Below are 22,069 nucleotides of genomic sequence, written 5' to 3' on the forward strand. Positions count from 1 at the left end.
GATGGTGGCCAAGCTCGTGCACTGAGGATCCAGACAGCATGGCCACACCATTCTGGATCTGTCACAGAGGCAGGGGCTGGAAAATCAGAAATAAGACATCAAGGAGCGACAGAGGTGGGGGATGGAGACAAGCCCCCCTGCCACGCTCATGCGGGGCGACCAGGAGGTCTCTAGGGGTCAAAAAGGAATGCACAGGGAGACCACAGCTCTCCAGACTGCAGAGCATGGAGACCTACTAAGAACTTCACCTACTTCTGGTCCAAGGAGGTAGGTCCTGGAGAAGAATTTGGGTTACGAGGCTGGCAGGGTGAGGAGAGGTTAACCACTCATCTGAGATGGTGCTGGTGAGACTGCTGTCTCCATGGGTCGACCTTGGGTGAGCAGGGACAAGACGGTAGGAAAGGCCCATAAAGAGTTTTCATCATAGGACAGAATCGAAAGGGATGATGGGAAACAGCCTATTGACTTTTAAAGATTTGCAATGCAAGGTGGTCAGGGAGATTTGTACCCAAAAAGACCATATGGTTAAGATCACATTTAAAATAATCTGATAACGTGCTCTTGGGCAAAAAGGCACAATCAGGAAATGAAGTAGATATGGTCAACCTAATAGAAATCCTTTTTTTGTTCATTTCCATTTAATTAAAAAAGAACCCACAAGGAGATGAAATACATATTCCTTATATTCCTTAATAACAAGGATCTCCTTTCTTTATAATGGTGATGGGTTTAATTCTGATGAGTGAGTCAAATTTCTGATACACCACACTTGTCAGAAGAGAAAAAAATCTAGAATAAAATGCTTCACAGGGTTCATAGTGCTTGTCTCCGAGGGTAGAAGACAAAGCCTTTTTGTGTTCTTCTTTATACTTTCTGCAAAGTGCCTACTATAAATATTGATTGCTTTGGGAATCAGAAAATGTTCATGTCATTTAAAACGAAAAAAGCAAATTATGCAGCAAAGTGGGAAGGAGTTTACAACCTGGCCTCCCTAGAGCCGATGATATTCCCTCATTCACTCCCTAGGTGCAGGCTCTGTGTGAGCCCTCTGTGCACAGGCCCTGGGGGCCTGCCTTCCTGGCACTAGTGCTTTCCAACAGGGAGGGCCCCTGCTGACATTCTGGGTGGGGCAGTCCTTCCCTGGGTGGGAGTAATAATCACCACCCTCATGGGTGGGACCACTTGAAGATGAGAATTCCTAGGAGAATCCTGAACCTTCAGGAAAAATAAGAAGTGTGTGCCTGTGAAGAGAAATCCTACATAGCAAACGCTTCCTGCCCTCTAATCTATTTCTCAAAATGGGAGAAGGGGTGCCTACCAACAACATTTTGGTGCCTACCAAAAACATTTTGGTCCCACTTTGGTATAATTTCCCCTTCTATAAAATCAGAAGAAGGGTGGAGAGAGGGGTCTACAGGTCTCTTACTGAGAAGGTTGTGACCTGACTCGAAAAATTTACAAAGGGCATGGTGCTAGCACCGCCCTGGCACAGGGCAACCTCAGAGCCACCACGGCCCAAGAGAATTTGCCCGAGGCCCGGCCTGCAGGGGCTGGGAGAGGACCAAGAACTCAGGCATGGGAATAAAGACACAGACCTACTAGAGAATGGACTTGAGGATATGGGGAGGGGGAAGGGTAAGCTGGGACAAAGTGAGAGTGGCATGGACATATATACACTACCAAACGTAAAATAGATAGCTAGTGGGAAGCAGCCGCATAGCACAGGGAGATCAGCTTGGTGGTTTGTGATCACCTAGAGGGGTGGGATAGGGAGGGTGGGAGGGAGGGAGACGCAAGAGGGAAGAGATATGGGAGCATATGTATATGTATAACTGATTCACTTTGTTATAAAGCAGAAACTAACACACCATTGTAAAGCAATTATACTCCAATAAAGATGTTAAAAAACAAACAAAAAAAGAACTCAGGCGCCTTCAACGTCTCCTGGGGGTGTGGCACAATAATGTCACTCCTCTTCCTGTGTGGCCTCAGTGAGTCTCTGGGCACATGTCAGGTGCCCTGCCAGCAGTGGGGACAGGAAGTCCCCTCCGCAGGAGTAGCACGTGCCGGGGAGGCCACAGGCTCCACAGGGTCAGTGAGGCCCCAAGCCAATCCCAGGGGGTCTATTCCTTCCTGTGCTGCCTTGGGAAATGCATTTACCTGGCAGAGCCTCAGTCTCCTCATCTGTAAAATGGGAGAGCAGCCCCTATCTCTTAGTCGTCATCTCCGTGATACACCAGTACAGGGCTTGGCCCTCCCTAGGTGCTTAAAAAAGGGTAATTACTTTGTTTAAAAAATAGGTTACATGATACTGCCTTATATTCTACAAGGAAGAGCACCTCTCCTGTCCTCAACCCCTAACTTGGTTTCTTAAGACCTGCCTCTGACAGGCTAATTCATCATTTATCCACAGCACAGCGGAGTGGAGTTACCGCTCAGGCCCTGGGCTGTGGGGCAGAACAGAGCGGCCAGCGTCCCCTTGGCCGGTGCCTCCAGGTGAAATGCGGATCTGCTGCTTGCCGTGAAGCTTCTGTGTGAGTCACGGAGAAGGAGGGCTAGCGAGCCCGCACCCAGCCCTCCCCTCAGGCCAGCCTTCCTGGAATGGGAAGGGTGATCAGAGGAGAGAACAGCCTTTGGTGGGAACGAGCAGGCTTTTGTTTTCCATAGTGGAGGAAGGCCAAACTGTAATTCTTATTTTTCAAGCCGCATCCTTTGCCAAGTTGGCTTCCCCAGCTCTTGCTGGGATGGAAAATTGCACAGGGCTGCTCTCCCCGCACCCGCCCCCCTCCCGGCCTTTGTGCTAACATGAAACTCGCTTTTGTTCTGCTGACGTGGCAGTCTTGGCAGAAAACTGACCCCTAGGAGAGGGGACGTTTCTCCCACCCGTCCCTGCCCTTGGTCTCGGCCTCAAGGAAAAGCTAAGAGGTGGGCTGGGAAGGGATGCTCCAGGGGTCTTAGGGCCCAACGGGGCCTCTCCAAGCTACAAGTGGGTGTCCTGAGCAGGGACAACGCAGCCAAGTCCCTGAGAACAGCATTTTCATGAATTCGTGGGTGGAAAAGGATTACGTAACCACGAAAGCTTTCAGGGGCTGGGGAGAGGGTCGGCTCAAGTTCTTCCCTGTCCTGGGAAGTTTTTCCACAGCTGGTTTTGCCTTTCACCAGCAAAGAGTTATAACTCACTGCTTTCCTTTTTTTCCTTGAAGAAAAATATACATTTAGAGCCCATTTCAACTTAAATCTCCAGATTGATCATTTAAGTAGGACTCCAAGACATGAAAGGCCCCAAAATTCCAAAGGAATGTCCCAGGACCCTGTTTCTGCCTTTACTGAGAACCTTCCATGTGCCAGGGAGAGAAGCTTGTGAAGCAGGGGGTCACTGTCCCATGTTACACATGAGAAACTGAGGCTCAAAGGTGGGGGGGAGATGTCGTATGCTGGAGGTCACAGGACTGGGCCTGTTGAACTCCAAAGCACATGCTTCAGGTGCTGAGATGTGGCTACTGCAGCTGGCATACCGGCTTTCCTCCAATAAGGAAAAAAATTCCAGTGTTCTCTCCCCGTGGAAGAACTAAAAACATGAGGTTTTTTTAGGCCAATGATCTCCCGGTAAATGGGGGCCTGGCAAATACATCTACCCTGTCTCTAAACTCACTCAATGATGACACGATGTGCTGATTGCAGAATCCTGCAGTGGGGGAGGGGAGAATGGGCCTCTGGGTGATCCATCTCAGTGCCTGCCCCCTTGTCTGCATTACGAAAAAGATTTAAAGGGCTGGCCAGCTCTAAATGTTTGTAATTTAGGGTGATTGCCAATTTGCCGATTACCTGTACATAAAGATACTAGGAAGTGCTTAATTGCTGCTAGTTACATACCAGGCACTTACCTAATCCTCCTAACAACTCTATCATTTAAGAACAACTATGATCTCCAATGTGCAAATGTAGAAATGAAACTCCATGTGCTTAAGTAATTTACCCAAGGGAACAGAGTAGATGATTAGGGGCACTGGGATTTGAACCTGGGCTGTCTAACTTTGGGCATGAATTCTGAGCCTGCCATACCTGTGACTGAATCCCAGCTCTGCCATTTATGCAAGTGATGATAATTTCTTGGAGCCTCAATTTCCTCATCTGTGAAATGGGCATAGTAATGGCTGCCCTTCAGGATTGTTCTAAGGATTAAACAAGCTAATGAATGTAAAGCACTTAGCCCAGTGACTGGCCCACAACAGAGATCTAATAAATGGTAGCTATTATTAGTTGAAGCTATAACATTGGTTTGGGTAACCCAGTTTTTTGAGTTGAAGCCTTGACATTATTCCTTTGGTAAGAATTTTTTTTGGGGGGAAGGGGACACTGAATGTCTTGAGAGCAGGGACCAGCCATGGTTGCATTAACTCCTCCACAGTGCCTGACACTCAGAAGGTGCTTGGCCCACTCAGGCAGGTATGCAGGCAGGCAGAATTTCTTAAATGGCCCCCCAAAGATGTCACACCTTAATCTCAGAGCCTGTGAATACAATGGAATCTCACTCCATGTTATATGATATGCCTCAGTTCATTTCAAGAGAGGGAGATTATCCTGGATTAGCCAAGTGGGTACAAGGTAATCACATGAGCCTTTAAAAGCAGACAGCTTTCTCCAGCTGGTGGCAGGAGGGGAAGTCAGAGATTCCAAGCACGGGAGAGAGATTCAGTGCCCTGTTGCCAGATTGAAGATGGATGAGGAATACAGGTAGCCTCTGGAAGCTGAGGGGGTTCCCAACAGACAGCCAGGAAGGAAACAGGTATCTGGGTTCTAGAGCTGCAATGAGCTGAATTCTGTCCACAGCCTGAATGAGGTTGGAAGTAGACTCTTCCCCAGAACCTCCAGGTAAGTGCCCAGTCCAGCCAAGATCTTGACTTTGGTCTTTTAAGACCCTAAACAGAGAACCCAGCTGAGCCTGCCTGGACTTCCGACCAACAGAGCTGTGAGATAGTAAATGGGTATCCTTTTAAGCTGCTAACTGGGTGGTAATTTGTTATGCACGACAGAAAACAAATACAGGGGGTGGGGGGTGGCTGGGATGAACTGGGAGATTGGGATTGACAAATATGCACTAATATGTATAAACTAGATAACTAATAACCTGCTGTATAGCACAGGGAACTCCACTTTGTTGTACGGTAGAAACTAACACAACATTGTAAAACAACTATACCCCAATTAAAAAGAAAGAAAGAAAGAAAACAAATACAGTAGCCATTATAATAGATGCCACTCACTACACAAACTGTATGACCTTGAATTATTCTCATTTTAGAGATGGGAGAAACCGAGGATCCCAGAAGTGAAGTGTCTTGCCTAAGGTCAAGCAGCTGGTAAATAGCATAGCATCTAACTCCAAAGCCCACATCCTTAGGCACTGATTTCAACAAATGACTAAGGTCTGGTCACTGGGACAATGCCTCAAGGAGGAGGAGGGGAGAGATCTGAGAGCTGTGTTGGGAGCCCAGAGGCCCCATCTGAGAGCATGTGTCTCACTTACCTGGAAGAAAGGGAATGATCCGCTGTTTGGGGTCCTTCTGTCCTCCTTCCATGGGAAATTTGTCCAACATCTGCATCTAAATGGGGAGAATAACCAAAAAACCTGATAAATGCATCTCTGACATTTTAAAGGAATTATGTGAACTGTGTGATTCGATATCTAAAAGTTCACTTTGTTCAGCTTTCCAAACTAATGGGGAAGGCAGTGTCAACTGGACCTAGGATATCCATGCAAACAATCCTCTAGGTCCACAGCTGCCAGACTAGTGAAGGCTCAGAGCTGGGAGAGACCATTCTCAGTTCCCCCGGGCGCTCCAGCCACAGGACCTGAAGCATGAACAACAGCCCCAGAGCCCCCAGAATTCCACAGACGGCAGGTCATCCTGTTTCCTAAGAACTGCCAGGCTGTGTTCAGGAACAAACTATGGAGACTCAATTAATCATCACCTGCGAGATCATGACACGCCCCTGCCTCACTAAGAATTCCCCAGGCTGGCTCAGCTCCATGCCTGGCTCTGTGTCAGGCACATGGGGTGCAGCGATGAAAAGATTCAGTGTCTAGAGAGAGACTGAAAAGTAGAATGGTCATTGCAGGGTGGTGTAGGAAGCATCTAGAGAGGTAGGTGCAGGCTTGCTGTGAGGCTAGAGGAAGCACAGGGATGGGGCACCCAAAACGAAAACCTTTCATGTTTTCTGATAATGTTAAATGCCTCTCTGGCATTTTAAGGAATAAATGTGAAGTATCTGACTGGATATACAAAGCCACCAGGATCTGCTACTTGCGGTCGGGGGAAGTGACATACCTCGGGCCTCATCCTTAGCTGGCCATAATGATACCAACTGCCAACATGGCTTTACAGATTAAAGCTGGGCTGTGTGGTCATAAATGCTGTCACCAGATTTCTGGTTCTTCTCCTGAGCGCTTGGTAGATTTGTACATCCCCACCCCCTTGAAGTGGGACGTGGCCAATTAACTGTGAGCAGGAGAGACGTGGCTCACTTTGGGGTGGAAGACTTAGGACTGGTGCTTGTTTCACCACTCTTCATTTCCATCTGCCACGTGATGGCCATGCTCCAGAGTGTTGCTTCTCTGCCAGCAAGGGTCCAGAGCCCCCAACAACCTCTGATGGACATGTAGCCCTAGTGAGAAATAAACCCTGTGTACAGTGAGGCTAGTTGTCATAGCAGCATATCGTAACCCATCCTGATTAGTATATGGGCCCAGGATTCAAGCAGAAGAAAAGGGAGTCCTGAGCCTCCTGAAGTGATGGCTGAATGTGGCCCATCATTTTACCTCAAGGAGAAAGTCACTCTGGCACTCAATATGTGTCCCTCTGGATGTGGAGAAAAGGGAACCCTTGTGCACTGTTGGTGGGAAAGTAAATTGATGCAGCCACTATGGAGAACAGTATGGAGGTTCCTCAAGAATCTAAAAATAGAACTACCATATGATCCAGCAATCCCACTCCTGGGTATATACTGAAGAAGATACGTGCACCCCAACGTTCATAGCAGCACTATTTACAATAGCGAAGACATGGAAGCAACCTAAATGCCCGTCAATAGACAACTGGATTAAGAAGCAACAAAAACAAATTCACGAGAGGAAAAAAAACAAAGATGTGTGTGTGTGTGTGTGTGTGTGTGTGTGTGTGTGTGTGTGTGTACACATAGACATATACACACACACATACATACATACAATGGAATATTAGCCATAAAGAATGAAATTCTGCCATCTGCAGCAACACGGATGCACCTAGAGAATATTATGCTTAGTGAAATAAGTCATAGAAAGACAAATACTATACGGTATCACTTATATGTGGAATCTAAAAAATAATACAAATGAATGTTTATGCAAAACAGAAACAGACTCACAGACATAGAAAACAAACTTGTAGCTACCAAAGGCGAAAGGGAAGGCAGGAGGGACAAATTAGGGGTATAGGATTAACAGATAGTAACTACTATGTATAAAATAGATAAGTAATGAGGATATATTGTACAGCACAGGGAATTATAGCCATTACCTTGTAATAACCTATAGTGGAGTACAATCTACAAAAATACTGAATCACTATGTTATACACCTAAAACTAACATAACATTGTAAATCAGCTATACTTCAATTAAAAAAAAAAGATGTATCCCTCTGATAGCATAAAAGCAGCTTCGAATAGCCTGGAGAAGTAAGAACAGCTATAGTGTAGGGGGAGGGAGGAGAGACCTGAAGTGGGAGAGAAGAGAAACAAGTTTACATGCCAAGCACAGGTTAGATTCTTTAGACATATCCTCTCACGAAATCTGCAGAATACCCCATTCAAGGTGGACATTATTATCCAGGGAACTGAAGTCCAGAGGAGTGAAGCAATCTGCCATGGGCCTGCAGCCAGCAAGGGGCAGGGCCAGAGACAGAAGCCCACAGCTTCTCTGCCATTGCCTCACCCGCCTCTGAGATGCTACTAAGGCAATTAAAAAGGATTGCTCCCCAGCGCTCAGGAAACAGGGCCATTTATCCAGGCTGGAGCTCCCTGCCTCCTTAGCACTGTTTTATGTGACACCCCTGCGTAGGAGGGTCAGACTCAGCTTGGCTGGCAACCCTGAAGGGCTGCCCATGAGGCTGTGGTTTTATTTGTGATTTCCAACTGGCCCCTATTCTGTGCTGTGCGGTGATGGGGAAATGCTTGGTTCAACATCATTCAGCAGCTGGTGAGGCCACAGTGGGCCTTGCTGGAAAGGGAGGCTTCCCTTTTTGAATCCAGGAGCTTTTCAATGCTGGCACATAGTAGGCACTCAATAAAAACTGGCTAGACCAATGAACGCATCTGAGTGAAATTTGGGAGTGGGGGCAGCTTCAGATGTTTGCTGAGTACCTCCGATTAATAATATTCACATTACTAATATTTAATAATTAGTAACCACTACTAACTGGTTTGACTGTTTACAGTTAATCCTTTTCAGACGTATGATTTTATCTGTCCTTCATAATAATCCTGTGAAAGCAATGGACAACCCCCATGTCACAGATGGAGAAACTGGGGAGCAGGACACAATGAACTGTTTGAGGTCACACAGCTAAGTGGTGGTCCAGCCAGTTCAGGTATCTTAATCTAAATCCCATTCTTTTCCCCTGAGATCACTCTCTTAGGCAGCTTCGGAGTGTCACATGAACATGAAAAATCAGCCTGAGACCGGGTAAGTTTCATATTCCATGCACAGGCAAACAGCGTGCTTCTTTTTTAAAGGCAGGGTGATTAATCAATCTTAGCTGCAGCATCTTTTTAGAGATTTATAGGTTTGACCTAACACTATCTTTTTTTTTCCTTCTCAATTTTATTTGTGAAGACAGTGTTGGAACACCATTCAGGGGAACTATTTTTTTTTAAAGGTAATCTGTCCACTGTACCCCACTTATATGCGCTCTCCCAGGTTCCTGCTTAGCCCCTATCTGAATGTGCACACACTGGCTTAAGAAGCCCTGCCCAGCACTGTATTTCCCTGTGGTCTTCACAGCTCTGTCTTAGAGTTACTCTTCCACCCTGTGTCCTCAGTTGCTTCTATCCAAATAAGTGGAGCTCAAAGAGCTGAAGTGTCTCCCCAAGTGTTATTAATTTGAGGCAGCGGACCTGGGTTTAATGTTGCAAACTCTAACCACAGACATTATCCCTGGGGACCAGACAGCCCTGGGGTTTAATCCTAATGATTCCTCAGGCCAGCTGTGTGTCCTTGGCGAGAGACCGCGCCTGATGAGTCTGATTCACTACCTGCAGAATGACAGACACAGTCTGCCGGGCAGGGGGGTTGTGTAAATGATGTTGTATGTGAACTGTTAAGTGGGGATGCACTGGGTGCTCAACAAGAAATGCCCCCTCCTTGCACTCTGCCTGCAATGAATGTTATTCTGAGAATTATTTGGGAAAAATGTTCATTATTTACTGAGACTGTGTGTGTGTTTTTGTGTTGAGTACACATAACATAAAATCGATCATTTCAACTATTTTAAGTGTATAATTTAGTGGCATTAAGTACACTGTTGTGCAACCATCACCACCCTCCATCTCCAGAACCTCTACATCATCCCACACTGAAACTCTATATCCATTAAACACTAACTCCCCATTCCTCTCCTCCAGCCCTTGGCAACCACCATCCTACTTTCTATCTCTATAAATCTGACTATGCTTGGCACTGCATATAAGTATCTGTCCTTCGTGTATGGCTTCTTTCACTCAGAATAATGTCTTCAAGGTTCATCCGTTTCATAATATGTGCTGGAATTTCCTTCCTTTTTAAGGCTGAATAATATTCCACAATGAGGCTGTGTTTTAAGGTTGGTAAAATTCCTCCGACTACCCAGGTCTCCTCAGTGGCCAGAGCTGGGCTTTCCAATAGAACTTTCTACGATGATGGAGATGTTCTATATCTCTGCTGTCCCTTATGGCAGCCACCAGCCCTTGGAGGGCTAGCTACTGAGCACTTGAAATGTGGCTCCCGCGACTGAGAAGCTGACGTTTTAATTTTATTTAATTTTAATTAACTTAAATTTACATTGAAATAGCCTCACGTGACTAGTGGCACAGGGCTGGACTCATTCTCCTCTTTTAGCCGTATCTAGCTTTATTTCATTTTATCCTCCCGTCAACGGTAACTGCAATCTGTATGACTGCTATTCGCGAGGACAGGTGATCAGAGGCCTGCGAGCTGTTTTGTTTTTGGTCTTAGTGTGTCTGGGTTCACAGGCCACAGGCTGCTTCTATCCAGGGAACTGTCACACTTGGCACTCACAGGCTTTGAAACAGACATGGGTGGCATTCCAGACCCTCTGTAGGGACCCCCCAGACCCGGGATGTCTGCAGCGGCAGGACCAGAGGCATGCCGGGCAAAGTCCAACTGCAGACGGTATCCTTGGAAACTGGAAAGTCCACACCCCTCCCCCCAGATAATAAAAGGAAGTTGGGCTGAGGGTGCAGGGGACTGAAAATTGAGGAGGAAAGTGAGTCAGTCTTGGGGGGTAGGAAGGGAGGGGGAGCCACGTCAAGCTGCCACATCACAAGGGGAACGAGAGAACACTCCATCAGCAGTTTTTAAGACACAGCTTGTGGTGGAGGGAGAGGAGACAGGCTGTCCAAGGAAAATACCGTGGAGGCTGGCGTGGAGGTCCACACGTGGTTTGTGTTAGCGGCAGACTGGACTTGGGAGGGGTTTACTCCCTCACTATGACAAAGGCCTCGCATCCCAGAAGAGCAAGAGCACGCAGTGCAGAAGGGCCGGGGTGACCATCGTGGGCAGCTGCAGGCTGGCGGGGAGTCGCGTGGTTCTCAGAGCAGGACGCTACAACATAGCTGGGCCTGCTCTACAGCATGTGGTTGGCTGTCTTTGGGGACTCTGTCCCCTCGATGAGCTGCTTTGTCTAAATGTCGGCATGCCCCTGGACATGCCCCTTGGAGCCTGCCGCCCCTCCTTGTCCGTCCACTTCTTTCCTCCTTGCTGTCCCTCCCAGTCAGGGCAGCATTGTTCTCAGCCCGACCCCCTTACTAGGCTGCCCTGTGTCCTGCCCCGCCCCCCTCACTGGTACGTGGTAGGCACTTGGGATATATTTATGCAAAGAATGAATGAATCAATGGATGAACAAATGAATGAAAAAGTGGTTAACTGGTTTGGTCAGCCATTGTCTAGGAGAGGAGAAATTATGTTCCAGGTGGCGGCAACAGAACCTGCATTGGACCTTAGACGCAATTGACCAACACACCTTGCCTCTTTCTGTTTTCCAAATTAAGAATTGCAGTTGGTCCCTCCATATCCTTGGGTTCCATATCTGCAGATTCAACCAATGGCAGATCGAAAATATTCGGGGGGGGGGGGAACTTCCAGAAAGTTCCAAAAAAGCAAAACTTGATTCTACCATGGCTGGCAACAATTTACATAGCATTTACCTTGTATTTACATAGCATTTACATCGTATTAGGTATTATAAGTAATCTAGAGATGATTTAAAGTATACGGGAGGATGATATAAGCAAATGCTAGGCCATTTAACACGAGGGACCTGAGCATCGTCAGATTTTGGTATCTGTTGGGCGAGGGGCATGAAGGGAGTGGTGCTGGAGCCAATTCCCCCAGGGATACCAAGGGATGACTGTGCTGTATGAAGAAAAGGCAGCTACCGTATTTTCTCAGCTCTATACCATCAATATGGCAACGGTTTTTCAGATGGAAGGGAACAAATATTCCATTAAGCATATAAAACATGTGGGAGGCACACCCCAATTTCAGAAGACAATGTCTGGGGAAAGAGTGTGTCTCAGGGTTCAGCAAAAGCAGTATCTGGGTATAGATGGTTGGTGGAATCCTAGGCCAGGTGTTGACTAGGAGCTCGCTGGGATGTCTTCCCAGCTGGGCAAGGCCCGCCTAGGGAGCGAGAACCTCAGCCCTGCCCCTCCTACACCTGCTCCCAGAAAAGATGGGAGAAAAACACTCCCTTCCCCTTGGCTTCTGCGGTGGAGCCTGGGGGCTTCTGGGCAGACAGTCCCCAAAGCTCATTAAGTGCATCTGGGGCTACAAAACTCTCAGAAGGGGGACAGGTCAGTTCTATCTCAACAGAAACTGGAAACAAACGATGTTTGCTGTGTGACCTGGGACAGCCTCTCCCGTCTCCGGTTCCCTTCTCTGGGGAAAAACAAAGGCACGGATCAAGATGCCGCCTCCGGCTTGCCTTCAGCTCTGTGATGTGCTGCATTTGGGAAACGGATCCCCCGGAAAGCCCCCGTGCCTGGAAGCAGTCCCCTAAGCATGGCGTGTTCCTGCTTCCAGGACACATGTCATTGGTGCTTCTCTCGAGAACTCCCTGCCTGGCAGGGTGAGCCAGCTGGCTCTGTGCATCCCCCTGGCGCCACCCCCGCTGTCGGAATTCTGCAAGATGCCCAGCTCACAGTCCTGCTCTCTCACACTTCTGCACCTTTGCACACATGGTTTCCTCTGTGTGGGATGCCCTCCCCCATCCTGTCAGTGGGGCAACTCCTTACTCATTATCAAGACCCTGCTCAGATGTCACCTCCTCCAGGAAGCAAGCCCTGCCTGAGTTCCCTGGCTGGCACAGAGGACACTCTTTGAACACTTGCAAACATTTCACTGTGCCCTCTGTGAGGGAAGACCTGGCTCCAGGGATGACCATGACCCTCGGCCTGGGGGATGCAATGAACTAGTGGGAAAACTCAGAGGGCAAAGGTCACATGGCACAGGGTAAAGTGTACCCGTCACACATCCGAGGCGTGTCTGTGCAGGGCTCGTGCTCTGCTCAGAGCAGTCCTCTGCAGGATAGACTATGCCTGCATCTCACAGGGAGGTACCGAACGGGCCTTCAGAGGACAGAACTCTAAGAGCAGACAGATTCGAAGGCAATCCTGGACCTTCGGGAGGCAGGAGCACAGGCTTCAGACTCAACCACACCTGGGCCTGAGTCCAGCCATGCTCCTCTTTAGGCACGTGACTCTGCCTCTCTGAGCTTCCCTTCCCCCATCTGTGACGTGGACACAACACTGACTTCAGGCCTCTAAGTGAGGACTACATGAGATGGCGTATATATGGACATCTAGTGCCTTGTAGTAAACAGTTGCCGATATTGTTATGACGTCACTCAACCAACCACATTTCCGCTAGGCGCTGCCCTCAGCTCTCCAGGCATTCCTGTCCCCACCCAGTGCCCTGTTCGGAGGCCAGCTCCCTCTGTTACACTCTGATAGACTCTCCAGAGTGTGCCCAGATGAGGGCAAAAAGAGAGGTTCAGAGAGGCTGAGGGCCCTGCCCAAGGCCACACAGCCAGTCAGACAGAGGGCTGGGACCTGACACCAGGTCTTCCCACTCCAAGCCCAGGGCTCTACCGCCTGAGCCCTCACGTGAGTGAGACACGTTGCCAGAGCGCCCTCACGTGAGTGAGACACGTTGCCAGATGTTAACCAGTAGTGGTAGGCATGACTATCAGAGTCCAGCTTTCCTAAGACAAGGGAGTTGGGAAATCATATCAGAAGGTGATCTGTCAGAAAGGGGACTTTCTTGCTGGTTGACTGTGAGTTTCTTTTCCCATGTAGGAGCCTGAGTCATGCTCCTTTCTTCTACCCCAGCGGCCTCTCTGCAGACTGTTTCCTCTGCCTGAGTGTCCTGCCCCCACCAGAGGGGACATTTACTTTTTTGTCATCTACAGGTTATTTTCCCTTCTTTGGCAGCAGGTCTCTGATCTCCTCTGGGGAATCTTCTACTCCTCTATTAGTCAGCATGGATTGATGCTGATTCTACTCCAGTTCCTGGGCTGGCCCTGACTGGCCTGGCCATTACCCAAGAGGAACCAATGAGACTTGTGCTGAAACCGTTGGGGTGTTCTCTTTTTCCCTGAAGTCACTGAGCTGACCGCTGGATACAGCTGGGAGCTGTGGCTGCCACCATACCAGACAACACCCTGCCTGGACACAGAGGAGACCAAGAAGTGGAGAAAGGCAGGTCCTGGTTCACCCTGTGGCACCTAGATCCAGCCATACCTGAAGCCAAGTACCCTTAGTCTTCTCAGTTCCATTTAGCTAATCAATGTAATTTTTGAATAATCCATATGGACTGGGTTTCTGTCATCTGCAACTAAAACACTTCTGACTAAAACAAGGTCTCATGGCCAGGAAGTGGCAGCATTTGGATAAAAGCCCAGCGTCTTAACCACTCTATTAAACTGGCATCACCGCCTGCTCTAATCTTCATGCCAATTCCTAGCAGCAACCCACGCCTATCAATAATCCCAACAGCTGACACTAGCTCAGGGCTCGACAGCCCAGAAACTGCTCTCACACACATCATCACTTTTTTACAAAAAGAAATTGAGATACACTTCACATACCATAAAATGCACCCTTTTAAAGTGTTCAATGCAGTGGGTTTTAGAATATTCCCAAGGTTGTGCAACCATGACCACTATCTAATTCCAGAACATTTTCATCACCCTAAAAAGACACCCAGTTCCCATTAACAGTCTCTCCTCCTTTCTCCCTCCCCCCAGCTCCCGGCAACCACTAATCTGCTTTCTGTCTCTATGGATTTGCCTCTTCCGGACACACATCATCACTTTTAACTCCAAAGGAGCCTCGTGAAGTAGCCACTGGTAAGAGCAGAGTGACCAAGACTGTGGACCCCGGTATTGCCTGCCCAGCTTCAAAGCCGAGTTCTAATGCTCATCGGCTGTGTGACCTCGGGCAAATGACTTAACCTTTCTGAGCCTGGGTTTCTTCATCTGTATCAGTTGATAGGCTTGACATGAGGATTAAATGAGTCACTACATCCTGATGCTGAGCAGGCAGTACCTCAGGAATGCAGGCTGTTTCCCTAGCATCAGCCCCATGCTACTGATGAAGAAATCACCATCAGGCACAGAGGGGTTAAGGGGTGTGCCCGTGGCCACACAGAACAGGTGGCTGGGCCCCAAGTCTCCTGACTGAGTCGCCTGCTGTTTCCATTACGCCACACTGGCCGAGCTGCTCCTCCACGAAAGCTTGACCCTCCCCATGCTCTCGGCCAAGTTACTGCTGCAAAAGCCCAGGCTACTCGCCAGACAGGGAGGGAGGAATCATGAAACCATCCAACTTCAGGGTGTCGCAGCCCCATGCGGGCCGGCCTCCTTGCCTGGTCCTTGGGATCAGCCCCTTCTTCCAGCTTCCCTCTCTCAGGTGCGGGGCTCGGGGGCAGGGCAGGCCATTTCCAGGACAGCAGGACCCTCTGGAATTCCAGGACTCTCCCACTCCAGTTGCCCATCTGGGACTCTTTAAAGCTGGCTTAAGCCCCGTCTTTAGAAGACTTTGTTACGGGAGGAGACTCTAAGGCAGCTATTTATGTTGCAGCAAACCTCCAATTCATACTAATTATGCTGGGGTTGGAGGGGAGGAAACCTCACTTTTAAGTTCTGGTAGAAATAAGAAAGTTGAGTTTGAACAGGAGAGTGGAGGGAATGCAGGCTTCAGACCAGGATGCCTTGTGATCCAACCCTGGCTCGAAAACGTTCCCAAACAATGTCACCTTGGGCAAATCCCATGTGAGCAGAGCAACAGCAGATGACAGATAACGCTTACCGAGCAAAGCACAACTGACTGAACTGTCACGGCAGATGTGAGCAAAGTGCTTTCATTCTTAATACAGTGTGTGGATGGGGAAACTGAGGCTCAGAAACGTACAGCGGTGACACTGAGCTGAGACCTGAAAAGGCAAAGCTGAGATGTGAATGAACCCAGGTTTGCCTAACCCCAGAAGTCAAGGTCTGAAGCCCCAGGCGAGGCTGGAATAGGGAACTCGGTAACACAGTCAAGTTCCCCACACACCGCCTGGCCCGTAGGCTGCCAAAGGGCAGCAGCGAGCATTTCTGTCCGCGCCACCAGGGCCTCTTCCCCACCCTCTTCTCATTGAATCTCCTCCTCTAGATGATGCTGTCCCACCCGCCCCACCCCTCTGGCCACAGCTAGCAGGCTCGGGGGGGTGGACTCTGACCCAGGAGGCTGACACTCAGATGCTCTCTCCCAGAGACTGGAGCCGAACCCACCAACTCCAGTGCCTTGACCCAGGGAAGGGCACTTCAACTTGGGGACTGAAGGTGCTGTTTGGCGGAAGAAGCTGGTCCAGAGGGGCTGGCGGGAAAGGGAGCAGTTTCGATGGGAGAGCTTGTGGCCACGGGACACACGGCCCGGGAGCTGCCAGGCTTCCAGTGGGTCATTCTGTCGCTGGTTCGGGGCCCCTGTGAGGCCGGCTGTACTCCCGGCTCTGGTTTCCGTGGGGGCACACTGGCCTCCTCTCATCAGTCCACCCCCACTTCTCTCTGCCTAAGCTAGCTGAGTGGGTGTCTGCTCTGTGGGTGCCAATAAGCCCTAGGCTAGCAATCACCCATGTCACTCACCTCTGCCCCCTCTGTTCCTTCTTGGAAGCATCAGGCAGGCAAGAGGCCTCTGAAAGCAAAAATATAGGTAGCACTGCTGCCCCTGTAACATGGACCCTCGGTGCATGAAAAATCAGTCTAGCGACTTGCAAAATATCTACCCGACACCCACGCTCTAAAGACCTGCCGAAATGGATCACATCAATCACTCTTGCATCTGAGCAAGGGGGTATGGATCTGTCTTTCTCACGCAGGACCACTTTCGGAGGTGTTGGGCATTACTGCTATCGTCTTTCCTGCCTTTCCTCCAGGGTCAGCCCTTCCCCCGCCCATGCCCGTGTCTGCTCCTGCCAAGTCCCTTTTAGATGGTATCTTAACATCTTTAACATAGAGCCTCTTTGGGTACTGACATTTGGTACATGTTTGCTGCGGACCAGAAGAAAAATATCATTTGTATATGATACTGTTTGGTTTGTTGCATAGTGAACACAAAACGTCACTTATGAGTTCATTACATATTAAGTAATTAGGTAACTGGTGTCAACTTCTGTCCAGTATGCAATGACTTGGCAGTTTATAATGTAGATTGTTTGGTGATACTGGGGAAACAGGTTAGGGGCACATTATTATCTCCCCTCCCCCTTTTAAAATATTGGCGCACAGGCTCTGAAAATTCTCTCTTTGACATTTTTAGGAACAGATTAGGTCTGTTCAACCAAGGATGATGGTGGTTAATATCACCTCCAGAGAGAACATGGAAGGCAGAAAGACAGGCTGGTGTGTGGAGGACCCGGGCTGTCTCCTGATGTCCCCACAATGCCTTCTCTACATCGGATCACAGCTGTTCTCTCCAGGTCTCAGTCCCCACCTCCCTGACTGAGAGGCAGAGCAGGGACCAGATAAGCCCACTGGCCATCACATTCCTCAACCATACCGACTGGCTTCGAGATGAGCCTATGAAACACAACACTGTGTTTGCTGGGACTTCTGCAAAGTGACCTTTCACTCTTTCCTGCTAAGTGTGAGCCCAGAACATTGTGCAACCATGTGGGATCTGAGGATAAAGCAACATCAGGACACTGGGAATTCAGAACAAGAGGAAGAAGCTGGGTGAGAGGACACAGAGGAGAACCCTGTATCAAGCTTCACCTGAAGCCTGCCAGTTTCCTTCTCCCAGGACATTCTGTCACACCAGCCCCCTAAATCCCCCCATCTACTTAGGCCAGTTTGAGTTGGGTTTCTGTCCCTTGCAACCAAAGGATCCTAACTGGTACACAGAGGGAAAGAAGACAGTCATCTCGATGAGGCCTTACGTTGGCCTGTGAGCTATGTGAGCCCCTCACCAAGTGGCAGGGAACACTCATGGAGTCAGGAAGCCGGGCAAGTTCCCATCTCCTCCCAAGGTCTGTGTTTTCTAAAGAACTTTGTTACATCATATCAGGCACTGTGACTTTTCATGACACACTTGCTTTGAGTTGCTGGCCTTTGGTGCTGACCCATGGATTAGAGATCGTTTACCCTCCTGGGGAGGGGCTTACACAGAGCTGTCCACATAGGCTTCCTGAGAGACTGGTGGCGCTCATGGGGGTTATAGTTCATTCCTTCGTTTGTTCATTCATTCATTCACCAAACATTCACTGGATACATACAGTGTCCTTGAATAAAACATGAAGGAAAGAGAGGATAATGAAGATGTGGTTCCTGCCCATGAGAGTCCTAGTTTAGAGGGGGACAGGCAGACAACTTCAATAGAGTCAGGAGAGAGGGATGCAGAGCTGTGGGGTGCAGAGGAGGTGGCCTTCGCTGGCCAGGGAATGAAGTCAGACCACGCTTCCCAGAGGATGAGACCACGAGGGGGCTGGAGGGGGCAGGAGGTGTTCCAGGTGAGGAAGAGCTAATGCAAAGGCCTCGGAGGAGAGAAGAAGGCGAGCACGGTGCCCTGAGAGCACGGCAGGCATTTTAGGAGCCGAGCAAGGAGGCTGATGGGAAGAGGAGGCCAAGGTGAGGCAACAGACGTGGGTCTGTCTTGAGAGCAGAACAGGTCCACGAGGTCTGAACGCACTCAACACGACTACACCAGTTCAAGATCTGCACTTCAAGGCCAACAGAAACGGTCTCCAGGTCAGCCTCCTTCTGGAGCACTCAACAGGAGCCTTTATTTGGAAAATACTGAATATCAAAGCATAAGGCAATACAGCCCATTACTTATGTCCCCAGCGTGTCCCCAGACACGCTCCTCAAATTTGCGTGTCACCCCTGCACAGGGGCCAGGCTAATCTTCTCTACATCATTCCAATTTTAGTATATGTGCTGCTGAGGTGAGTGCATAGACATCATTTTAAACAAGAACACTGTGGCTGTGAAGTCAAAGTGGAAAGTAAGTCCAAATAAACTCTTCCCCACCTTGCAGCTCACCGGAGACCCCAAATCCTTACCTGGAGATCAAAGAATTTGCTGTAGCGCCGGTAAATGGCCTCCGTGGAGCCGCTGGACCACGTGACACGGATGATGTAGACCTGCAGAGAGGGATGGAGACAGGCGTGAACACCAAGGGGGTCTTTCCACCTCCAGGACTCAAGACCAAAGCAGTTCAGAGTCAGAAAGACCTGGGTTTGAATCTCAGCTCTGCCCCTGACCAGCGGTATGACTTGGACGGGTTACTTGCTCTCTCTGAGCCCCAGCTTCCTCTTCAATAAAATAGGTCTAAATACCCCCACCTCTGAGAGCTGTGCAAAGGATTACATGAAATCAGGTATAGGACAGCATAAGCACCCTGCTCATCTCAGGAGACGCTGTTACTCTCACGATCTCTTACTCCCCACTCAATTCAGAAAGCCACAGGGCTGGCTCCTTTGTCAGTATCATTCTTAAAACTTGGACTTGTCAGAAGGCACAGCAACCTGCGGCTCTTAGCTCTCTTGTATTTCTCATAAGCTACGCCATCACGCCATTTTCTCCAGTTAGGGCCTGGGCTGACTCATCTTTTCCCTCTGCATGTCAGTTTCTCCATCTGTAAACTGGGTTAACAGCATCTGTTTCCGCTGCCTCCCGGGAGAGTGTGAGGACTCGATTAAGACGGAGGATGGAGACAGCCACTTTATAAACCACAGGGCCATGTTTTCAATCTCTGTCACAAGTCACAGCACACACAGAAAATAATGCATTGACAACAAATTCGGGCAAGCCAAGGTGGCAGCAGGAGGTCGCAGCATCTGGCTGGGGGCTCTGGTGGCCCTGGACACCACCTGGATACTCAAGGGAGAAGGGATCAGCACATCCATTCCTGGCTTGCACAAATTATCTGTGGTTACAGGGTAATTCTGACACTTAAAACATACATATGTGAAAGCTATCTGGAAACAGAGAAATGCTGTATAAACACGAGGGGCTAGGTGTTGTTAAAGAGGCCAGGGGGGTACACAGGCAGGGTCCCTGCCTCTGTGAGTGGAGGGTAAGCTGCGGAGACAGCACATGCATAAGTGAAGATAAGTAACATGTACGCAGGGGACGTCTGTTATTTTTTGCCCAGTACTGATTAACCTTTCCTTCAACCAGAGTGCCTTGACTTTCCTCCTGGGAGCCTCCTTCCCTACCTCAACACAGTCCCTTAGACACCAAGGTGGGTACCACTGTCCACAGTGATTGGTTGAGGAGTGAGCACATGACCCACGCCGGGCCAATCACAGCCAGTAAGAATCAGCCCTGGGACTTCTGCTCTGACCCCTGAGAAAGATAAGCTCTCTTCCTTTGAGGTTGCTAGGCTGTTAGGATGCAACATGGAGATGCCAGGGGGCCATCTCATCATCGCTTGGGAGGAGCCTGCCTGAGAATGAGGCAAGTATCCGTGGAATCCTGATGACACAGTCTGACCCTTAGGTCCAGCTTTGCCTGTAGCTCTATCTACTCCTTGTCTGTTCAGTTTCCTGAGCCAGTAAATCCTGGGCAACACCCACACTCTGGGATTATTTCTGAAGCCAGTTTAAGCTGGGTTTCTGACACATGTAATTTAGTCCTGACGGATGCAGGAAGGGGGGGCGGGAGAGATCTCTGAAGCTTGAAGTCATCATGGTGTACCTTGAAGGACATGTAGATCTAGATAGCAGGAGAGGAAAGAAGAGACCGTCAGTGGTAAGGGATGATGGTGGAGCAAAGACGAGCTCAGGGAGTATGGGGGACCACGCCTAGCAGTGGTTTCCAAAGCGGTTTTAGACAAAGTCTCTTCCCAAATGAGTTCTTGCTAGGATACCTTCATTCAAAACAGGAAAAGGAGGAGCTACGGGGGGCCAGAGCCAGAGCCCATTGTGAACACCAGGGACTTATGGGAGAAGATTTTCCAGGTGAGAAGAGATGAAAAATGTAAAGACAAATCAAGACAAGATGTGAGGTGCCCCTGAATGCCCAGCTAAGGGGTTCACCAGGAACAACCACTCTAAATCCAACATCTATTTCATTTCAGCGAAGCAAGGCAGGAAGGAAGGCATTTGGACTCTAGACTCACGCAATTTCCTAACCCCCAGGGCCTCAGTTTCCATCTGTAAAACGGGGTCATCGAGCCCATCTTACATAGAATTGTGATGATTATCAGAGGTAAAGCTCTGAGCTCCTTGCAGAGAGGAAAAGTTCAAGAAATCTTAGTACCTTTCACTCTGAGTCCCCAGTGTCTACCCGGCCCCAGTTCAGAAAGACAGACTATTTCAACACCAGGGATTCAGGTATCCCACCTCCCCCCGCCTTGTTTGTGTCCACTAGTCCTGGGTACCTCATAGAGCCAAAAGACAGGGCAGGGCATCCTTTGGGAGGCAGAGTCACCCTGGAAAAGTGATTTTACGACAAAAAGAGCTGTCTCCAAAGGCACCTGAATAGTCATTAGTCTTATTAAAAAGAAAACAGGGGAATCCCTGGTGGTGCAGTGGTTAAAAATCCGCCTGCCAATGCAGGGGACATGGGTTTGAGCCCTCGTCCAAGAAGATCCCACATGCCGTGGAGCAACTAAGCCCGTGCACCACAACTACTGAGCCCGCGTGCGACAACTACTGAAGCCCACGCGCCTAGAGCCCGTGCTCCGCAACAAGAGAAGCCACCGCAATGAGAAGCCCGCGCACCGCAACGAAGAGCAGCCTCCACTAGCCGCAACTAGAGAAAAGCCCATGCGCAGCAACGAAGAGAAAGAAAGAGAGAGAGAGAGAAAGAAAGAAAACATCAATGCTGCTTAAGCAAGCCTCCAGCGTGTCGATTTAGAGTGGCTCCCATTCATTCATTCACTCTACAACATTTATTAAACACCTCTTGTGTACCAGGCCCTCTGCCAGGTGCTGGGTTACAATGAGCAGCAGGACAGCCTCGGACCCTGCCCTTGGACAGTGGGAAGATGGGCAATAAACCATCAGATGAGGAAATATGTATATAATTTAAGTTACAGTAAGTGCTAGGAAGGACCCCAAAGCCTGCTGTGGTAGCGCAGGATGGGGATGGTGGTGGAGGGTGTTCTTGGAAGGGAAGGTCCCTCTGAGGGAGCAGCCTTTGAACTGAGACCTGAAGGCTGAGGAACTGGCTTGGGGAAGAGCTGAGGAAAGTGTATTCCAGACAGAATGCAAAGTACAAATGAAGACACGCAGGCTGGAAAATGCTTGGAATGTTTGAGGAACCAGA

The 22,069-nt window shown here is 49.2% G+C and overlaps 1 protein-coding gene across 2 annotated transcripts in view; it reads right to left on the minus strand.

The window, feature by feature from the left end:
• Positions 1-22,069, minus strand: part of SH3PXD2B (SH3 and PX domains 2B) — a gene marked incomplete at its 3' end in the record, with an annotated part of 112,298 nt that overhangs the window by 61,544 nt on the left and 28,685 nt on the right. For both annotated transcript variants that reach the window (XM_082652413.1, XM_082652414.1), the window contains exons 2-3: positions 18,856-18,936; positions 5,528-5,603 (exon numbers count right to left, since the gene is read on the minus strand). In XM_082652413.1, coding sequence (XP_082508539.1) covers positions 5,528-5,603; positions 18,856-18,936 — 157 coding nt within the window. The remainder of the gene's footprint in view (positions 1-5,527; positions 5,604-18,855; positions 18,937-22,069) is intronic.

Source organism: Grampus griseus, assembly GCF_964374135.1.
Source record: "Grampus griseus genome assembly, chromosome: 3".
Taxonomy (NCBI): domain Eukaryota; kingdom Metazoa; phylum Chordata; class Mammalia; order Artiodactyla; family Delphinidae; genus Grampus; species Grampus griseus.